The 19,945-nt window shown below is 44.7% G+C and overlaps 1 protein-coding gene across 1 annotated transcript in view; it reads left to right on the plus strand.

Moving 5' to 3' along the window:
• LOC311232609 (androglobin-like) overlaps window positions 1-19,945 on the plus strand; it is a gene marked incomplete at both ends in the record, with an annotated part of 44,050 nt that continues 24,105 nt past the window's right edge. The window contains 17 exons of the mRNA XM_084319469.1: window positions 1-147; window positions 353-445; window positions 1,658-1,729; window positions 2,618-2,836; window positions 6,158-6,297; window positions 6,698-6,790; window positions 8,322-8,485; window positions 8,577-8,636; window positions 8,928-9,010; window positions 10,772-10,931; window positions 12,517-12,614; window positions 14,667-14,712; window positions 15,796-15,958; window positions 16,139-16,202; window positions 16,624-16,732; window positions 16,966-17,104; window positions 18,574-18,688. Coding sequence (XP_084175595.1) covers window positions 1-147; window positions 353-445; window positions 1,658-1,729; window positions 2,618-2,836; window positions 6,158-6,297; window positions 6,698-6,790; window positions 8,322-8,485; window positions 8,577-8,636; window positions 8,928-9,010; window positions 10,772-10,931; window positions 12,517-12,614; window positions 14,667-14,712; window positions 15,796-15,958; window positions 16,139-16,202; window positions 16,624-16,732; window positions 16,966-17,104; window positions 18,574-18,688 — 1,965 coding nt within the window. The remainder of the gene's footprint in view (window positions 148-352; window positions 446-1,657; window positions 1,730-2,617; window positions 2,837-6,157; window positions 6,298-6,697; window positions 6,791-8,321; window positions 8,486-8,576; window positions 8,637-8,927; window positions 9,011-10,771; window positions 10,932-12,516; window positions 12,615-14,666; window positions 14,713-15,795; window positions 15,959-16,138; window positions 16,203-16,623; window positions 16,733-16,965; window positions 17,105-18,573; window positions 18,689-19,945) is intronic.

Raw genomic sequence — 19,945 nt, forward strand, 5'->3', positions numbered from 1 at the left:
ATGGGCAGTGGCTCTGAGGGCTCAGGGGAGCAGGGAAGAGGCAGCGCCCCCTTCTGGCCAGAGTGGAACGAGGCAGATATTAACAAGGAGAAATGGGACACAGCCAAGAGGACCAAAGAAGAGAAGGCGAGAAAGAGCTCCCTTTCAGTGAGTATATGGAACCATAGGATGTGTTCTTTAGGAATGTTACACTGTTCAGTGTTACCCAGGCGGGCAACAGCCCCTCCTCATTGAGTATGGAACTTGAACCCTTTGTCAAAACTGCTTGACTAAATGTCAAATGTAAATGTAGGTGACATTACTCAGTTTTACTGAAGCTGGTTCGGCTGCTTCTTGTGGTCTTTGTCTGCAGCCATTCTTCGACGACCCTGAGGGGAAAATATCGATGCCTCCATCTTTGAAAGTGCATTCCTGGAAGCGTCCTTCTGGGTTCATTCTCGACCAGGTAACTGTGGTTCATCTCCCACCTGCATGACTTCTCCCCCCACGACACACCACAAACCGCCTCGGCCTGTCCTTCGTGCCGGTAGCCATCAGGCGCCACAACCATGGGCGCGGACTGCTGCCAATTCCTGGAGAGCTAACGGCTGGAGAACTTGAGAACTGTTAGGACCGTCTGACTCTTCATAATAAACACTGCATGCATGGTGCAGTGTGTTGCTACGGTTTGGACCATGTACACCATATTACTACTGTCTGATTAAATCCTACCACTCACTACTGTTCACTACTACTACTACTACTACTACTACCACTACTACTACTACTACTACTACTACTACTACTACTACTACTACTACTACTACTACTACTACTACTACTACTACTACTACTACTACTACCACTACTACTACTACTACTACTACTACTACTACTACTACTACTACTACTACTACTACTACTACTACTACTCTAACTCTTATCACTATTATTATTACTACTGCCACTTTGTTCTATGTTCTATTCTTTTTACTACCTATCCTTGTGATGATTCGGTGTTGGTGTGGACCCAATAGCAATCACAGGACGAGGGTAGAGAGACAGGCAGGACACAACGGGATGTAGTTCAACAAAAGGCTTTACTTGTATTTACACAAGGCTTAAACTACAACAAAACAAGAATAGTACCTCAGCATAAGCTGGCAGATTACACGATACCAAAAACCCGATAACAGGGTACAAACGTGGAGAGCACAGAAGCGGATCCTGACAATCGTACCTGTACCCCTTCCATGCTGCTATGACACTTGGATTTTCCCAAGGGGATTAATAAAGGAACACTTGACTTGCGTGGCATTGTCTCAAATGGCACAACAATGCATAGCAAATATCCACCCGGCCCGTCATGTAAAAAGCACGTCATTCATTTCATATAAAAGCGGTCAGGTGAGGTACTAGCTGGAGGCCGTTGTGTGTAAATGGAGGCAACAGTTCCTCTGTGCCAGAACAGTTCCAGACAATAGAGAGGCATGATCAGATGAGTATAGGATGGCAGATTAACTGACGTGAATATCTCATATCTTGTAAAGCACTTGTAACAACCTGTATCATAATAGACCCTGGTATGTAACGTTGCCTAACTACCGCTGTACAGCCTCAGGGAGTTACATACTACTTCCATGCCTGAGTTGAAACCTTCATGTGTATTTGATCTTAGGCTCCTGTGGTTGTTGAAAATCATGCTACATTTGATCTGATCTCATCCAACGACCATCTGATGTGCAGTGAGGTGAGGAGGTGTAGTTGAAGTTTTGTTTTGTTCCTTTCCTTTATTTACAATCTCAATGACTTGTGCCACCCACCAGGGATCAACATTTACAATCCCAATCACCTGTCCCACCCACCAGGGATCAACATTTACAATCCCAATCACCTGTCCCACCCACCAGGGATCAACATTTACAATCCCAATGACTTGTGCCACCCACTAGGGATCAACATTTACAATCCCAATCACCTGTCCCACCCGTGTCTATTCGAAAGGCAACCGGTTCATGCTTCCGCGTTCGCGTTTTGCGCTCTGATTGGCCACTGCTGTTTCTGGTCGCACCAATCGTGTGACGGCAAGTTCTTTCGCCGGTTAAGCTTAGGCACTCTTTCGAAGTTGGTTAAGGTTAGAGTTTGTCTTAGAGCAGGGCGATAGAACACCAGCCCTGATTCCAAACTCTAACCATAACCAACTTCGAAAGAGTCGCCTAAGCTTAACCAGTGATAAACTAGGCGTTAGGTAGTTTGCTGCTGGTCGAGGCGGAAATGGGCGCGTCACGCGATTGGGCGCACATGTCACATGACCAGAAACGTCAGTGGCCAATCAGATTCGCAAAACGCATGAACCGGTTGCCTTTTGAATAGACGCGTCCCACCCACCAGGGATCAACATTTACAATCCCAATCACCTGTCCCACCCACTAGGGATGAACATTTACAATCCCAATCACCTGTCCCACCCACTATGGTACTACAGTAAGTCATACTGGCCAGCAGCGTAACTAGTAAGAGTAGGTCAAAGATATTATGTACAGATATTCATATAGTATCTACAGATATGTAAACAGTATTATATGCAGGTGTGTACAGACAGATCAGCTGACGGTTCCCCTCTTGCCTTCCTCTCCAGCTGATGAGGTGGATCATCAGTGAGATCCACATGGTCTGGAAGCTGAGTCATGGCACCCCGTCTGTGGGTCACGGCACGTCTTTGAGTCACGGCACCCCGTCTGTGGGTCACGACGCATGGAGGCCCTGGGAGCACATCTACTCTCTGTGCAAGGGGACGAGAGGCCACATGCCGCACTACAACGTCTACGGGAAGTACGTCGTCAGACTCTACTGGATGGTGAGTGTAGATCAGGGGTTCCCAAACTTTTCAGGCCGGGACCCAGAAAATAAGGCGTCAGAGAGCCGCGGCCCAATGCACATCGTCAGGCTTTCTTTTTTTTTCTTTTTTTTGCCAGGCGACCGATTTTTTAAGCCAAATATCACTTCAATCCTATTAAGTTAGTTCAAGTTAGTTATTCATTTATATGTGCTATTTATGAGAGGGCTAACTTGTTGCAAAATAATAATGATAATAATAATAGCCTCATTAAAATACTATTGTTGCTTCGGTTGTTTTCAGCGTTTTATGTGCATAATCTGTTATTTAGTTTGAAATGTTCGTTGAAATAAGTAGATTTTCCGTTTTTGTTTATTTATTAAGTTAATATAAAACCATATAGTCACATTTTAGAATACAATAGAATAGAATTTTAGAATACAACTAGAAACACTGTCCTGGCCTGCTTCTAAGTTCAGTGGCCTGACATTTTTTTTATTTTTATTATTTTTGGAAATCATCTCGCGGCCCACCCGTGGCTGCTCGCGGCCCACCTTTGGGTCGCGACCCCGACTTTGGGAACCACTGGTGTAGAGTACTGGTCCACTGAAGGCATCTGTTCACACTTGCCCCTGTCTGAAAGGACCTGTCAGACTCTTTCCTTTCCTTTTAAAACAGACCTGATGTACAACTACAACTGTTCACTTATATCTAATATCTGTATATATCCCATACCTACTCTTAGTTACTAGTTTTACCACTGGCCAGTATGGCTTACTTACTACCATAGTATATTTATACCTGTATCACTGTACACAATTATACTGTACATTAGTTTAGCATATATTACTCTGTAGCTTGTTATATATATATAAGAGGAGACGAGTAACACGAGTAACGGAGTAACACAACGACACACACTGTAGTCGATGCCAAGCGTTCTCGCATAGATTGAACTGGTCTTACGCAAAGTGCCATGGCTGCAAGCCGCCACTAGGGGCAGAGTGGCTAGGTGAGTGAATAGGGACGTCACTTTGGACAGCACACGAGGGCCACCCGTATAGGGATTTACCATTGGGAAAAATGGATTATCGGCTATTGTAACAATTCTGCCTCATGAACCTTGAAAAGCTTTCCATTTTTGCAAAAAATGAGTTCCCTTCTATCACTAACATTATTGTTTAAGCATTTTTTATTGAAATACAATTCTGCGATTTTTTTTCGATTAATTGCAAATATTTTCATGTTGAGCTATGGATTGTGGATGAATATGCACAGAAAGGTACACCATGCAAATGTAATGTTCATGCTTTATTTGTTTTAAACGAGACGATTTAGAAATGGGCAATGGGAAAATACATTGCGTTTTTAAGATGGTACGCGGACTGGCCGGAAACAGCAATGACGTAAACACTACACCGAATTAGGGATGTCCCAATCCGATCACGTGATCGGGATTGGGGGCCGATCACGTGATTTTCAGAAGATCAGGAACGGGAAAAACTTTTCTTTTTAATTCAACAAACATGACCATGTTCACGTCTTAAACTCATACTGAGGCCTTAGTTTTGGTTTTAAATTGCATATCATCATTCATTTATTTATTGTCACACAGAGCAGAAGAATTTTGCCAAAACAAACGCATTTCCTTTGATTTAATTATACATCAAATGATTTATGTCAAGGATGAGGGACATCCACTAGTTGCAGAACTTGCAGTCACCTGATTTTTACAGACGATGGCGCCATTGCTCTCATGAAGCAGCAGGTTGGAGGCAGAGTTTTTAGATTACTCCGGTTGCAATGCCTCGCTTGAATGAAGTTAACTTTTCACCTGGATAACATCAACATCCAGGGTGAATGTAATGTGAGAAATCGGGATGGGAGAAAAAAAGATTTTTTATTTTTTATTTTTTTATTACACTTTGGCTGCCTAAGGTTAAATTCATGATATACCATAGATTGCCAGCTCTATTTGTCTATGGAGAAAGTCCCCTTCTTTGCAGGGCTATAACTTTTTAAATTCTATTGCTACATTGCCATTATTAGGGCCCATTCAAAGTCCTATATGTATTGTTCATTGTGTAGCAACGTTACACTTTTTCATTCACATATTCATAGTAAAGTATGGTCTAATGTATAAGTATGTTTTCATCTCTTTCTGCAGCTTTCTCCAGAACGTGATATATAGCCCCAAATGCATTATATTGATGATGAAATACAGTTTGATGGCAATCAGCGCGATATAAAAAATTCCAACTAGACGTACTTCTAGAAGTTACTACACGTCATCTGATGTTGACCGGATGGGCGAGGGGGCGTTTATAATTCCGTGGGCAGCGTTATACCAATCATCTAATGTGGGTCAAATGTTGATAATAGCAGTTAGTATCGAAGACGGTAACGTTACACGCTCAAACTCACCCCAGTCTCCGCGCGCCGTTGGGCGATCATCGTAGAGTAGAAATTCTATCATTATGGGATGGCGATTTACCCGGTCCATCTCCAGCTTGTATAATGGTATATACGTCCAAATCATGTTGTTTATCGAGTTATTGGCAATCGATCACTGTGTAGCGTGACGAGCCAGAGTCCCGGGACCTATAGCGAGTGCCCGGAAGTAATACGGAGTCCAGCACAACCTCTATGGCACATCCTGTTAAGCAGTTGCGCCGATCGGCCACCAGATGGCGCTCCTGAACCGCCAGAGAGCTCAGTGGGTCCTGCTGGTGGATCTCAGGCCAGCGGAGGGGACATATGAATCCGATCGCAGATTTTTGAAATATTGATATTAAAGACGCTGTAAAGCGTCTTCGGCAACTTGAGCATGGCCCGCAATGACGTCTAAACACGGTTCCCGGCACCCAAAGTGTTAAATACATTTTTTGATCGGATCAGGAAAGATCGGTATCGGTAAATAATCAAAATCACATGATCGGGATCGGATCGGGAGCAAAAAAATGTGATTGGGACATCCCTACACCGAATGAATGAATGAGTGAGTGAGTGAGTGAGTGAGTGAGTGAGTGAGTGAGTGAGTGAGTGAGTGAGTGAGTGAGTGAGTGAGTGAGTGAGTGAGTGAGTGAGTGAGTTAGTGACATTAGCGATCATAGAGCTGCTTCACATCAAAAAATTTTAAATAAAGATCTACCCACAACGGTATTGTTTCTGTTTGTCTGTCTGTCTGTCTGTCTGTCTGTCTGTCTGTCTGTCTGTCTGTCTGTCTGTCTGTCTGTCTGTCTGTCTGTCTGTCTGTCTGTCTGTCTGTCTGTCTGTCTGTCTGTCTGTCTGTCTGTCTGTCTGTCTGTCTGTCTGTCTGTCTGTCTGTCTGTCTGTCTGCAGGGCTGCTGGAGGAAGGTGATGGTGGATGACTCCATGCCGTTCGACGAGGAGAACAAGCTGCTGCTGCCTGCTTCCACCAGCCAGGCTGAACTGTGGCCCATGCTGCTAACCAAGGCTCTCATTAAAGTCACCAGCCTGGAGTGAGTTCCTCCCAGCAGGGACTCTGTGTACTTCAGATGAAGCCAACAGCACACGTTGTGTCTCTAGGCTGATTGATGCAGCAGCTTCAATACACATTTTGGCGCTGCATCCCTCATCTGATCACAGCCTGCTGTGAAGGGGTATAATGCCAGTGATCTCACTGTAGCTCTCTTCAAGACAACACAGACACAGGTCGGCTCTTTATAAATGGGTGTTTATTCTTTGGGCAAAGTCGTGTTCCTTCTCACGCCATGAGAACTATATTTGTAAACGCACACAGTACAAACTGCTTTGACCAGAGAGGACCGCTGACGTGTCGCTCGTGGTTTTTTGATGGGCCGTTATCTTTTTTTTAAATGGATTTATTTTTCTAAAGTTAGTCGTCTGTTTGTCTCTCAGCGTGGCGTCAAAGCAGGGGACGGAGCTGGGCGAGTTCACCGCCATCCAGGCGCTCACCGGCTGGCTGCTGGAGATCATCCCTATACGAACAAGGTGCTCTGACCCGCCAACATGTACTGGTGTGTGATAGGCTACAACACAAGGTGCTCTGACCCGCCAACATGTACTGGTGTGTGATAGGCTACAACACAAGGTGCTCTGACCCGCCAACATGTACTGGTGTGTGATAGGCTACAACACAAGGTGCTCTGACCTGCCAACATGTACTGGTGTATGATAGGCTACAACACAAGGTGCTCTGACCCGCCAACATGTACTGGTGTATGATAGGTTATACAACGGCATGCAAATTTCTCGATTCTGATTGGCTGAAACAGTCATTTTACACGTGTTTATTCTTCACAATTCCACGCTGCTGGCCCAGGACCCGCCCACAACCGAATCACATCACATCACTCCGCCGGATCACAAGATGCCGGACAATAATTTAACAAATGGATATGTTGATAACGACTAAACGACTAAATATCAAGCGATTCTGTCACAGCGAATGTCTTAGTGCTTTAAACAATGTTGGATGATGTAATTGATGGGTCTTGAATCATTGTGTAACAAAAGAAAAATCGCGGATTGATTGATTGATTAATTTGCAATTTCTTTTTCAATTTCTTTTTCCTTTCGACTGTCAGCGCTGGCTCTAGTCTCCACCCACCGCCACACACCCCCCCACACACACACACACACACACACACACACACACACACACACACGCACACACACACACACACACACACACGCACACACACACACACACACTCCTGTCTGCAACGCGGGGGATAGTCAGACTGAGAGAGAGCTGGGTGCTGCACTGTTCTAAGTGAGCATGGCCTATTGAGTTGATTGATTGATTGATTGCTAATTTTATTACTGTACGCTTGGTTTCCAACTGGTTAAGTTTAGGCCCTCTACAGTAGGTTTAAAAAAATAAATAAAAAAATAGGGCGAAGAAAACTTTTTTTTCCTATAGGGCAAAGAAAACTTTTTAATTTGTTTTACCTACTTTCTATAGAAGCATCTAAGAATGAAGTTCTATAGAAAGTAGGTCTGCATCCCCTTAACAATTGTGTGTATTGAGCCGTACTGTATTGTACCCATTCTGCATCTGGTAATAAAATGTTCAATCAATCATTCCAATAATACACAGTTGGATGTGTTAGTTGGTTGGATGCACTTCAAGCTGCTTCCACATGAGGCAACTTCTCTCAATCATTCCAATAATACACAGTTGGATGTGTTAGTTGGTTGGATGCACTTCAAGCTGCTTCCACATGGAGGCAAAGTTTGTCTTTTTTGTAGTTGTGGGAACTACTTTTTCTGGCGGATGGTTTTTTCAATAAATCTTTGATTAATGTGTGTTTATTGTATAGCAATAAGGTTGGATGAATATGGCAGTTGTATAAAAGCATTACACCACTTGCAGTCGTGATTTGTGAACAATAAACCATGCCTAGGGGGGTCTAACGACCACCCCTAGGCATGGTTTATTGTTCACAAACCACTCCTGCGCGTGATGTAATGCTTAACTACAACACAAGGTTCTCTGATGTCGCTAACCTCCTCTCAGGTCCAGAAATGCAGGGAAAGTGTGGGAGTTCCTGAAAGGTGCCGTTCCCAAGTTCACGTATCCACAGGAAGCTTCGCTGGAGGAAGCTACGGAGCCTGTAGCAGAGAGCACCGACTGCAAGAGCGAGACGCCCACACGCCACAGGAGCGCAGAGAAGAGCAAAGGTGCTGATCCACGCACACACACACACACTTTGTAGTTTAATTAAACCTCTAGTCTACATGTTCACCTTCATATGTGTTGTTTTGCTGCCAGAGTCTGCAAAGAAAAAAGGGAAGGAGGTAGATAAAGACAAGAAGACGACTCAGTCTGAGGGTATGTACACGCACACACACACACACACACACACACACACACACACACACACACACACACAGACACAGACACAGACACAGACACACACACACACACACACACACACACACACACACACACACACACACACACACACACACACACACACACACACACACACACACACACACACACACACACACACACAGACACACACGGCTGCCTTGCCTCACATGACAGATAAAGTCCCAGCCTCTCTCAAGTGCCTCTGATATGGACATGTATGTCTTTACTATCTCTGTCTCTGCCTAGAAGTGTTTCTCTGCCCAGAGACGGAGACCAGGACGGTGCTGTGTGCCAGCTACCACCCTATGACCTCTGACCTGCAGCACAAGGTACGTTAGTCTCTTGTGAGGTTGGTAGTATCTCGCTGGTGCCCGGCTGTATATGTACCAGGCTTTGCTCGCTTCATATCACAGCCGGGCAAATGAACATAGACTGAAATTTACTTCATTTCAATCTCCTGGTCAACGGTACGTTGTGTAATTAATTAGATTTTATTTTCAAAAAAGCATTTTGTAGGGCGGCTAGGTGGCGCAGTGGGCAAGGCACTCGCCACCTACGCAGGAGATGCTGGGTTCGAGCCCAGCTCTCGGCGTTGCTACCAGCTTGGCTGGTCGTTCATACTAATACAATTGGCAGTATTAGGGGGTGGGAAGCTGGTGGGTGGGGAATGGATCGGACGTTGTGGACAGCGACTCCTACAGGTCGGTTGGTGCGCCTGCGCAGTAGAATCAGGAAGCGACGAGGGCGGCGTGCCCTCCAAACGCAGACCCCCGCTGCTGAGAGATCGCGCTGTGCAGGTGAAAAGATGCGACAGCTGCCTCCTCGAGTACCGGAGGGGACACGTGATGTAAGGCTTCGTCCACATTGCAGCCGGCTTGTGGGAGGCATGGCCTAACAGCATTCGAGACAGGGGAGGGTAGAATTGGACGATACGAAATTGGGGACGGGAGAAAAATAGAAAAATGGGGAGAAAAAGTAGATACAAAAAAATTAAAGCATTTTGTATTACAAAAACACCAACTCTGGGCCACTTACCCTGAGGTTGTTGAAATGATCCAACTTCTCACAATTTCAACAGAGACTCTAACTGTTTTCTGGGGGCTGACATCTTGATTAGAACTTAAAATTCTTTATTTTCACTCCAATAAGTGAATATAAGTGGCTCAGATTTTATGTTTAGGTATGTTTTTTTGTACCCCCCCCATCTTTACCTTTATTTCTATTATTATTATTTATTATTATTATTTAACTTTTCTCTCATGCATTCATCCATTTAATCTGCATATGAATAAAGATTAAAAAAAAAATGTTTACCCTCTTTTTCTCTGCCAGATTTTTCTGTGCTTTTCCTCCCATCCCAATTTAGTCGTTATGCCAATTCCCCCCCTCCCCTACCCGGTCGTTGTGCGCATGTGCCCCCTACTGGTCGATCTAGGGAGCCCTGAGGTCTACCACATGCTTCCTCCGACACATGCGGAGACAGCCAGCGGCTCTCTTTTCACCTGGCAGCGCGGACTCTCATTGGTGAAGTGTAACGCGTGGGAGGTCACGCTGCCTTCACCACTTCCTGTCTTTCGCTGAGCAGGCGCCCATACCTGACCTGTATAGGCGTCGCTGTCCACAACGCCAGATTACCACCCACGACTTCCCTCCCGCTAACTCAGCCAAACGAGTTAGTATGACGGCTGGCCCAAGCCGGAGGCAATGCTGACACCTGGATTCGAGACCGGAATCTCTCGCATTGGTGACGAGCGCAATCTCCGCTGCGCCACCCAGCCTGAATAAAGATTTCTTTAATGGGACAATCTGTTGTTATTTCCGTGTGCCATGTAAATGTGTATGATTAGATTTTTAGATACATTTACTTCTACATTTAGAATACAATAGCTCACGCTTTTGTGTGTGTGTGCATGTGCGTGCGTTTGTGTGTGTGTGTGTGTGTGTGTGTGTGTGTGTGTGTGTGTGTGTGTGTGTGTGTGTGTGTGTGTGTGTGTGTGTGTGTGTGTGTGTGTGTGTGTGTGTGTGTGTGTGTGTGTGTGTGTGTGTGTATGTCTGTGTGTGTGTGTGTGTGTGTGTGTGTGTGTACCCAGGAGGATTACTCAGAGTGTCTGCGTCAGTACGGTCTCTCCCAGCTCTACAGCCACCCTGTCCTGCTGACCAGGACCAGAGACTGCCCCCTAGTGGCTCCTCCCGTACCTACACCTCTGCCCGCCTGGAAACTCATCCGCCCCCGCAAGGTGGCCGTCTCCGGTGAGCCCAGAGAGGAGAGGGTTAACATAACATGTGAAGAATAGAGACCCAGGGGGGAGAGGGTTAACATGTGAAGAATAGAGACCCAGGGGGGAGAGGGTTAACATGTGAAGAATAGAGACCCAGGGGGGAGAGGGTTAACATGTGAAGAATAGAGACCCAGGGGGGAGAGGGTTAACATGTGAAGAATAGTAGAGACCCAGGGGAGAGAGGGTTAACATGTGAAGAATAGAGACCCAGGGGGGAGAGGGTTAACATGTGAAGAATAGAGACCCAGGGGGGAGAGGGTTAACATGTGAAGAATAGAGACCCAGGGTGGAGAGGGTTAACATGTGAAGAATAGAGACCCAGGGGGGAGAGGGTTAACATGTGAAGAATAGAGACCCAGGGTGGAGAGGGTTAACATGTGAAGAATAGAGACCCAGGGGGGAGAGGGTTAACATGTGAAGAATAGAGACCCAGGGGGGAGAGGGTTAACATGTGAAGAATAGAGACCCAGGGGGGAGAGGGTTAACATGTGAAGAATAGAGACCCAGAGGGGAGAGGGTTAACATGTGAAGAATAGCTACAGCACAGTTACAGCACAGTTACAGCACAGTTACAGCACAGTTACAGCACAGTTACAGGACAGTTACAGGACAGTTACAGGACAGTTACAGCACAGTTACAGGACAGTTACAGCACAGTTACAGGACAGTTACAGGACAGTTACAGGACAGTTACAGGACAGTTACAGCACAGTTACAGGACAGTTACAGCACAGTTACAGGACAGTTACAGGACAGTTACAGCACAGTTACAGCACAGTTACAGCACAGTTACAGCACAGTTACAGGACAGTTACAGCACAGTTACAGCACAGTTACAGAACAGTTACAGCACAGTTACAGCACAGTTACAGCACAGTTACAGGACAGTTACAGCACAGTTACAGCACAGTTACAGGACAGTTACAGCACAGTTACAGGACAGTTACAGGACAGTTACAGGACAGTTACAGCACAGTTACAGCACAGTTACAGGACAGTTACAGCACAGTTACAGCACAGTTACAGCACAGTTACAGGACAGTTACAGCACAGTTACAGGACAGTTACAGGACAGTTACAGCACAGTTACAGCACAGTTACAGCACAGTTACAGCACAGTTACAGGACAGTTACAGCACAGTTACAGCACAGTTACAGGACAGTTACAGCACAGTTACAGCACAGTTACAGGACAGTTACAGCACAGTTACAGCACAGTTACAGCACAGTTACAACACAGTTACAGCACAGTTACAGCACAGTTACAGCACAGTTACAGCACAGTTACAGGACAGTTACAGCACAGTTACAGCACAGTTACAGCACAGTTACAGCACAGTTACAGAACAGTTACAGCACAGTTACAGCACAGTTACAGCACAGTTACAGGACAGTTACAGAGCTCTCATCGCAACTGAGCTCTCATCGCCTTCCCTCACTACCCCACCAGTCGTAACAATACCAAGCAGGGCTCTTTTGCCTTCCCGTCAGCTCCTCCCCTGGGTGTAAAAGAACATTGCTGACAGCGTGTGTGTGTTTGTTTGGTCCTCCTGTAGATCGTGTGGATGTGAAACCAGATCAGTTCATCGAGGTCTCCAGTCCCTTCCTCTCCTACAGGAGCAAGACCAACACCAGCGCTGTTTTTGAGCTGTGTGTATACTGAGCTGCAGTAAAACACTTCCTAATATTTCATTTCTTTCTTCCTTCCTTCTTGTTTTCTTCTATCCCCCCTTCCTTCCTTCCTTCCTTCCTTCCTTCCTTCCTTCCTTCCTTCCTTCCTTCCTTCCTTCCTTCCTTCCTTCCTTCCTTCCTTCCTTCCTTCCTTCCTTCCTTCCTTCCTTCCTTCCTTCCTTCCTTCCTTCACAGTTCTGTATATCTGTATGTCTTGTATGTCATAAACGTCCTGATGAATTGAAAATGGAGGACCCCGATGTAAACAAGACGAAAGTCTTTTTCTGGTCTGCGTCCTCTTAGCAGTTGTTTTGTATTGAGCCATATTGTATTGTACCCATTCTGCAATCTGTTAATAAAGTTTTCAATCAATCAATCAATCAATCAAGCCTTCCTTCCTTCCTTCCTTCCTTCCTTCCTTCCTTCCTTCCTTCCTTCCTTCCTTCCTTCCTTCCTTCCTTCCTTCCTTCCCCACCCCTCCCTTCCTTCCTTCCTAACTTGTTTTTTCTTTCCTTCCATCCCTCCTTTCCTTGCTTGTTTACACATCCTCCACAGTATATTATGGTCAAAATGTTACACAGTACATACCTGATTAAGTGTGTGTGTGTGTGTGTGTGTGTGTGTGTGTGTGTGTGTGTAGCTCTCCTCCGATCGCTGAGTCGGGGGGGAGTGATGAAGGACCAGAGGAGCTTCAGCCTGGCAGGACTGAGCGCATCACCAGCTCACTGGAGGGCGCAGATGCCATGGAGGTACAGGCTCATTATACAATGGTAGATGGTAAATGGCTGCATTTATATAGCGCTATTTTACCCATTCACTCACACATTCCGACGGCAGAAGGTGCCAACCTGCTCATCAGGAGCAATTAGGGGTTAAGTGTCTTGCTCAAGGACACTTCGACACACTGCCCGGGAGGAGCGGGAATCGAACCGAGAACCTCCGGATTACCAGACGACTGCTCTACCCCCTGAGCCACTGTCGCACAAAACATGTGACTAGCCTAGCTACTATCGTCTCCTTGTAAAGGATTTACTAATACTCTGGTTGTTTTTGTGGTTCTCAAAAAGCTGTAAAAAATGAATTGGAGTCCAAACAAAAGCGCTCAAGTTCTTCTAGATTGATTTATTGACCACAAAATAGTCTCCTAATCAATATAAGCTCACAAAACACTTAATGTAAAAATGTTGATGCTCTGAATGGCATCTAACCTGAATGTCCATAGGTTTTCAACAACACAGTTTTCTTCGTGATCAATTTGGCAGCGTAAAATTAATGTTCTTTATCGGTGAGGTCCTTTTGAAGATCTTCTGTCGGCTTTCTCAATGTTCTCTGTCCGATGTTCAGTATGTGGTCATATTTATAGGAGGGCCGAGTCCTGAGTTCGGCCTCAACCGGAAATGACGTCACACCCAGTTTTGCTCCAATTGGAGACCAGCTAGGTTGAATTTGAAAATCTGGGCGTGGCTTACCGCCAACGGTTCTTATGAAAGAATTTTTTTTTTAATTAATTTTGAGTTAATTTTCATAACGCGATAATTTGCTGTGTAATTAATTAATCTAATTAGCGCGATAAACTGACAGCCCTAATTATTATATTATTATTAGTATATTATTGTTTTGTGCTGTTGCCTTCCTTTAAGCCATATCCTCATCTCTGCTGCTCAAAGAGAACAGCACAGTGTGTCACAGCTGACATGGAGTTTTGTTCTTCTTTTCGTTATACTGTAACTGTATACTGTACTGTGCTGTGCTGTGCAATGACAATAAATCTGAATCTAATCTAATCTATTCTATTCTAATTACTAAAAGGAGGAGACAGGATCAGTACTTTATCAATACAGGAGAAGTACTCTACTTGTGTTGCTCTACTCATTATTTATGCACCTCTCTTTTTCTCTCTGTGCTCTAATTTGTTTTCAGATAATGATTTCCTCTCGGTCTCTCTCCCTCTGTTCCTCCGTCTCTCTCCCTCTGTTCCTCCGTCTCTCTCCCTCTGTTCCTCTGTCTCTCTCCCTCTGTTCCTCTGTCCCTTTAGGCTACAGCGGAGAACAAGAAGAGGGACGACAGCGCTTCTGCCAGTGGTAATACTGTTCTATTCCAACCGGTCATTACAATGAGAACAATCCATAATGTACTGTATAGACAATAATACAAAAGATGAGGTTTTATATGACCAGTGGTCAAATGTAGCCATGACCCAGTAGACTATCTGGTAGTTCATTAGTTCTTATTACTGGTATTATTTTCCATGGTTTGGGATGAGGATTTAATTGAATGGTCGTTGCTCTCGACGAGCCTCCAATGACAACCGCATAGATTCATCATTAAATCCTGTGCTTATTCCACTACATGGTCCTCATTCCAAACCATCAAATAGAACCGTACTAATGACTAGGGGTGGGGGGGGAATCCATACAGCGATATATTGTGATATTTTGCATGCTGATATTATATCGATACAGTGATGCCAAGTATTAATATATATATTTTCTATTTATATCATAAATATTTTTTGCTTGACAATCCAATTTGCTGCAATAAAAATTATTGGAATGAGGTGAACAGACTGAAAACATGATCTTATTAGATAAAGCAGCTGATGTATATATATTTTTATTGCAGATTCTAGTGTAATTCTTTGTTGGGGGCATAATTGGCAGTATTATTATTACAATATTGTGGCTCTAGTATCGTGACAATATCGTGTCGCAGAGCCTCTGCTGATTCCCACCCTATAGAGAGCACCATCAACGTTCCTGTAGGTCTCATTAGGATTAGGGATGTTCCATATTGGCTTTTTTACCGATATCCGATATACCGATATTGTCCAACTCTTAATTTCCAATACCGATATCAACCGATACCGATATATGCAGGGTTTCCCCCCCAAAAAACGGAATAATTTCAGGTAATTAACATTACATATCTCTTGTTGTGGAATTAACACAACATTATGCATACTTTTGACAATAAATAAAATAAGAAATTGTTCTTACTTGCTTGCCTAAGTAAATAAAGGTTAAATAAATCTAAACAAATAAAATAAAAGATTTAAACCGATACCGATCATTTCCGATATTACATTTTAATGCCAATATCGGACATCACTAATTATGATGTAATCACCAGCACCAGAATCAAGTTGTTGTCATGTGTGGCTCCAGAGCAGGGGGTGCTGGAGCCCCCAGGGGGTCCCGTCCCAGATCAGGGGGTGCTGGAGCCCCCAGGGGGTCCCGTCCCAGATCAAACCAAGGAGGTCATGGAGGAGGTCATGGAGGTTGCGCAGCACACCTGGGTGGAACTGGACCACTTCACTAAAGGCTTCCAGTGAGGAATAGATGCAATCCTACACACACACACACACACACACACACACACACACACACACACACACACACACACACACACACACACACACACACACACACACACACACACACACACACACACACACACACACACACACACTCACACTCACACTCACAAACCTTTTTACTCCTCCTCTAGGTCACTCCTGGTTTTCCACAAGCCTCACACATACCCAAACTGTTTCCAGAAATCCAGTTTCAAGGTAAGCATTAAAAATGCAGGCTTTAGGATTGAGATACCTCTAAAATGTTACAGTAGAATAAACTGAGATGGCTCAATAAATAAACGTTTAAACCGTTCAGTAAATCAAAACCTTGCATTTCAGTGCAATAGTACTTTAGTCAAAGTTGTTGTTTAATCTTCAATTTGGATTTGAACACACACGTACACGCTCACACACGCACGCACACACACACACACACACACACACACACATTTACGGTATGTTTATGTGAAATATGGGGACATTACATAGACTTACATTCATTGTGTGTGTGTGTGTGTGTGTGTGTGTGTGTGTGTGTGTGTGTGTGTGTGTGTGTGTGTGTGTGTGTGTGTGTGTGTGTGTGTGTGTGTGTGTGTGTGTGTGTGTGTGTGTGTGTGTGTGTGTGTGTTCTCCCCAGTGTTCAGAAGATGAGGTGGTCTCTTATTACCTCTATGTGGACAACCTGCAGTCGTCCCAGATCCTTGTGAGCTTCTCTGCTCTGCTGCCCTGGAGAGACACAGAGGAGAGTAAGGCATACACACACTACACACACACACACACACACACACACACACACACACACACACACACACACACACACTACACACACACACACACACACACACACACACACACACACACACACACACACACACACACACACACACACACACGCACGCACGCACGCACGCACGCACACACACACACACATGCATGAAAAGGATGTGTACATTTAGCTTGTTCTCTTGTCTCCCTGCAGAGAAGGAGAGTCCAGCAAGGACCAGGTCTGGAGTTCTCACAGTCCAGCCCTGGTCTTGGACGAGCCTGCAGTCTCAGCTGCCAATCCTCCACATCAAGACCTACTCCTCCAAATCTGCCATGCTCTCCCTGCCTGCCGGGTGCGTGTACCACTTCCGCAACGGATTTGATTTCCGGGGTTGCCCTGATTGGCCGCGACGGCCACGTGAACGCCGCGGCCCCGCCCCGTGGCAGCCCCAGACGCGGCAATGTCTGGCTGCTGTGTTTCACTGCCGCTTTCCAACGGCGCAGCAGCATTGTCGCGCCACATCGCCTGAGTGCAGAGCTGTTTAATCACTTGCCCCACTGCGTTACCAGTGGTGCGACGCTGGAGTTCACTTCGCCTTGCTGAATTAAAGAATGAATAAGTTAAACGTGTCAATTCAGCAGTCAAAGTGTACTGTATAAATCTAACTTCATTAGACGGCCGACGTACGGCTTGTCCATTAATGGATATATAATGGATATTTTATTTATCTGCCACCGTGGTGTAATGGTTAGTCCAAATACCTCTCACGCGGACGACCTGCGCTCAAATCCCTTCTTTTTAAATTTTTTTATTTTTTTTTGCAATGTAAATGCTTCAATCTGGTGCACTTTGAGAGCTATATAAAGAATGACGCCCTGATACACGCTTGAGGGCGTCATTCTTTATATAGCTCTCAAAGTGCGCCAGATTGAAGCATTTACATTGCAAAAAAAAATATTAAAATTGAAAAAGGGGGGATTTGAGCGCAGGTCGTCCGCGTGAGAGGTATTATGACTAACCATTACACCACGGTGGCAGATAAATAAAATATCCATTATATATCCATTAATGGACAAGCCGTACGTCGGCCGTCTAATGAAGTTAGATTTATACAGTACACTTTGACTGCTGAATTGACACGTTTAACGTATTCATTCTTTAATGTGTCGCACCACTGGTAACGCAGTGGGGCAAGTGATTAAACAGCTCTGCACTCAGGCGATGTGGCGCGACAATGCTGCTGCGCCGTTGGAAAGCGGCAGTGAAACACAGCAGCCAGACGTTGCCGCGTCTGGGGCTGCCACGGGGCGGGGCCGCGGCGTTCACGTGGCCGTCGCGGCCAATCAGGGCAACCCCGGAAATCAAATCCGTTGCGGAAGTGGTACACGCCTCCCGCGTACGCTTCTGCTCCTCCACACATATAATAATAATAATAATAATAATAATAATAATAATAATAATAATAATAATAATAATAATAATAATAATAATAATAATAATAATAACTTTATTTATATAGCACCATTCATAGATTGCAGCTCAAAGTGCTTTACACAAAAAACGAAACATAAGGATAGAAAAAAACATTAACGTGATAAAAATTGTAATAAAACAATTAGATAAGATAGTAAAAAAATAGCTACATAAGACAAACAGTAAGGCAATAACATAAGACAATAAAAATATTACAAATAAGTTAAATAGTTAAAATAATAATAATAGCAAAATAGCAAAAAAAATAAAAACAATAAGAAAAAATAAAACAACAGTAAAATAAGACATTAATAATAACAGCACTGTGTGTTGTCTGTGTGGCTCCAGGCGTCACGCGCTGCGTCTCTGGACCCGAGCCACGCTGGGTCACCACGCCCACCTCTGCAGCGCCACCCCCTTCGTGTTCGGAGACGAGGACACCGTCATGCCACACCTGGACAAGGTGAGGGAGAACCATCAATCAATCAATCAATCAATCAATCAATCAATCAATCAATCAATCAATCAATCAATAAATCAATCAATCAATCAAATTAATTTGTATAGCACATTTAGACATGACACTTGTCAACCAAAGCGCTTCACAGTAAGTCGCAGAGCTAAAATCAAAGAAAAGTGCTAAAGTATAGAATAAACATGCTGACACATCCCATATAATAATACATCCTCAGCGTGCATGTATGAGTGAAGGGATAACTGTGAGGTATACGTTGTATATATAAGTACAGTCCAAATGCCATTTAGTGGAGTCAAAACCTTGCTGATATACATGTATGTATATTATATATATATATATATATATATATATATATATATATATATATATATATATATATATATATATATATATATATATATATTTTTTTTTTTTTTTTTTTAATATAATTTCCAGAGACCTATGATCTTCAGCTACTCTCAGCCTAAAGTACCATGTGAATTAGCCCCTTTCGTGACTGTGATGCACACGGCACGCCAACAAGGTTTGGCCGAGTGAATCCACAGTCCCTTGCTCCTCAATAGGAAACCACGCTATTTTAACTCTGAAGAACTGGTCCGATGCGAAACGTTCGTTATACAAGTATCGCAGAGACATTTCAAAGGTACTCACAGTTGCACGAGGGTCTTGGACAGAGAAACGCAATGGTTTGAAACATCACCGAGACGGCAGTGCGGCTCTGCAGATAATACCCTACTCCTCATTGCGGTGTTCGGGGTAGAGCAGCCATACGTTCTTTGCTGTTTACACGTTTATACATCTTTAAAAAAATGTTTATTAGTGGCGGCTGGGTGGCGCAGCGGACAAGGCGCTTGTCACCAACGCAAGAGACACTGGTATCGAATCCAGCTGTCAGTGTTGCCTCCTGCTTGGCCGGCCGTCATACTGGCTCGATTGGCAGAGTCAGCGGGAGGGAAGCCGGTGGGTGGGTGGGTCCGGGTCGTTGTGGACAGCGACTCCTACAGTTCGGTCGGGGCGCCTGCACAGCGAGGGAAGGATCTAAGAGAGGTAGTGTGACCTTCCACACGTTACACTCTCCCAGTGAGAGTCCGCGCTGCCAGGTGAAAAGAAGCGGTGGGCTGGGTACACATGTGTCGGAGGAAGCATGTGATAGTCTCCCCGCCCTCCCAGACCGACGGTAGGGGGTAGAGTGCGCAACGACCAGGAAGGGGATTGGGAATTGGCATAACGACTAACATTGGG

The sequence above is a fragment of the Notolepis coatsorum genome, assembly GCF_963971535.1.
Source record: "Notolepis coatsorum genome assembly, chromosome: 7".
Classification (NCBI taxonomy): Eukaryota; Metazoa; Chordata; class Actinopteri; order Aulopiformes; family Paralepididae; genus Notolepis; species Notolepis coatsorum.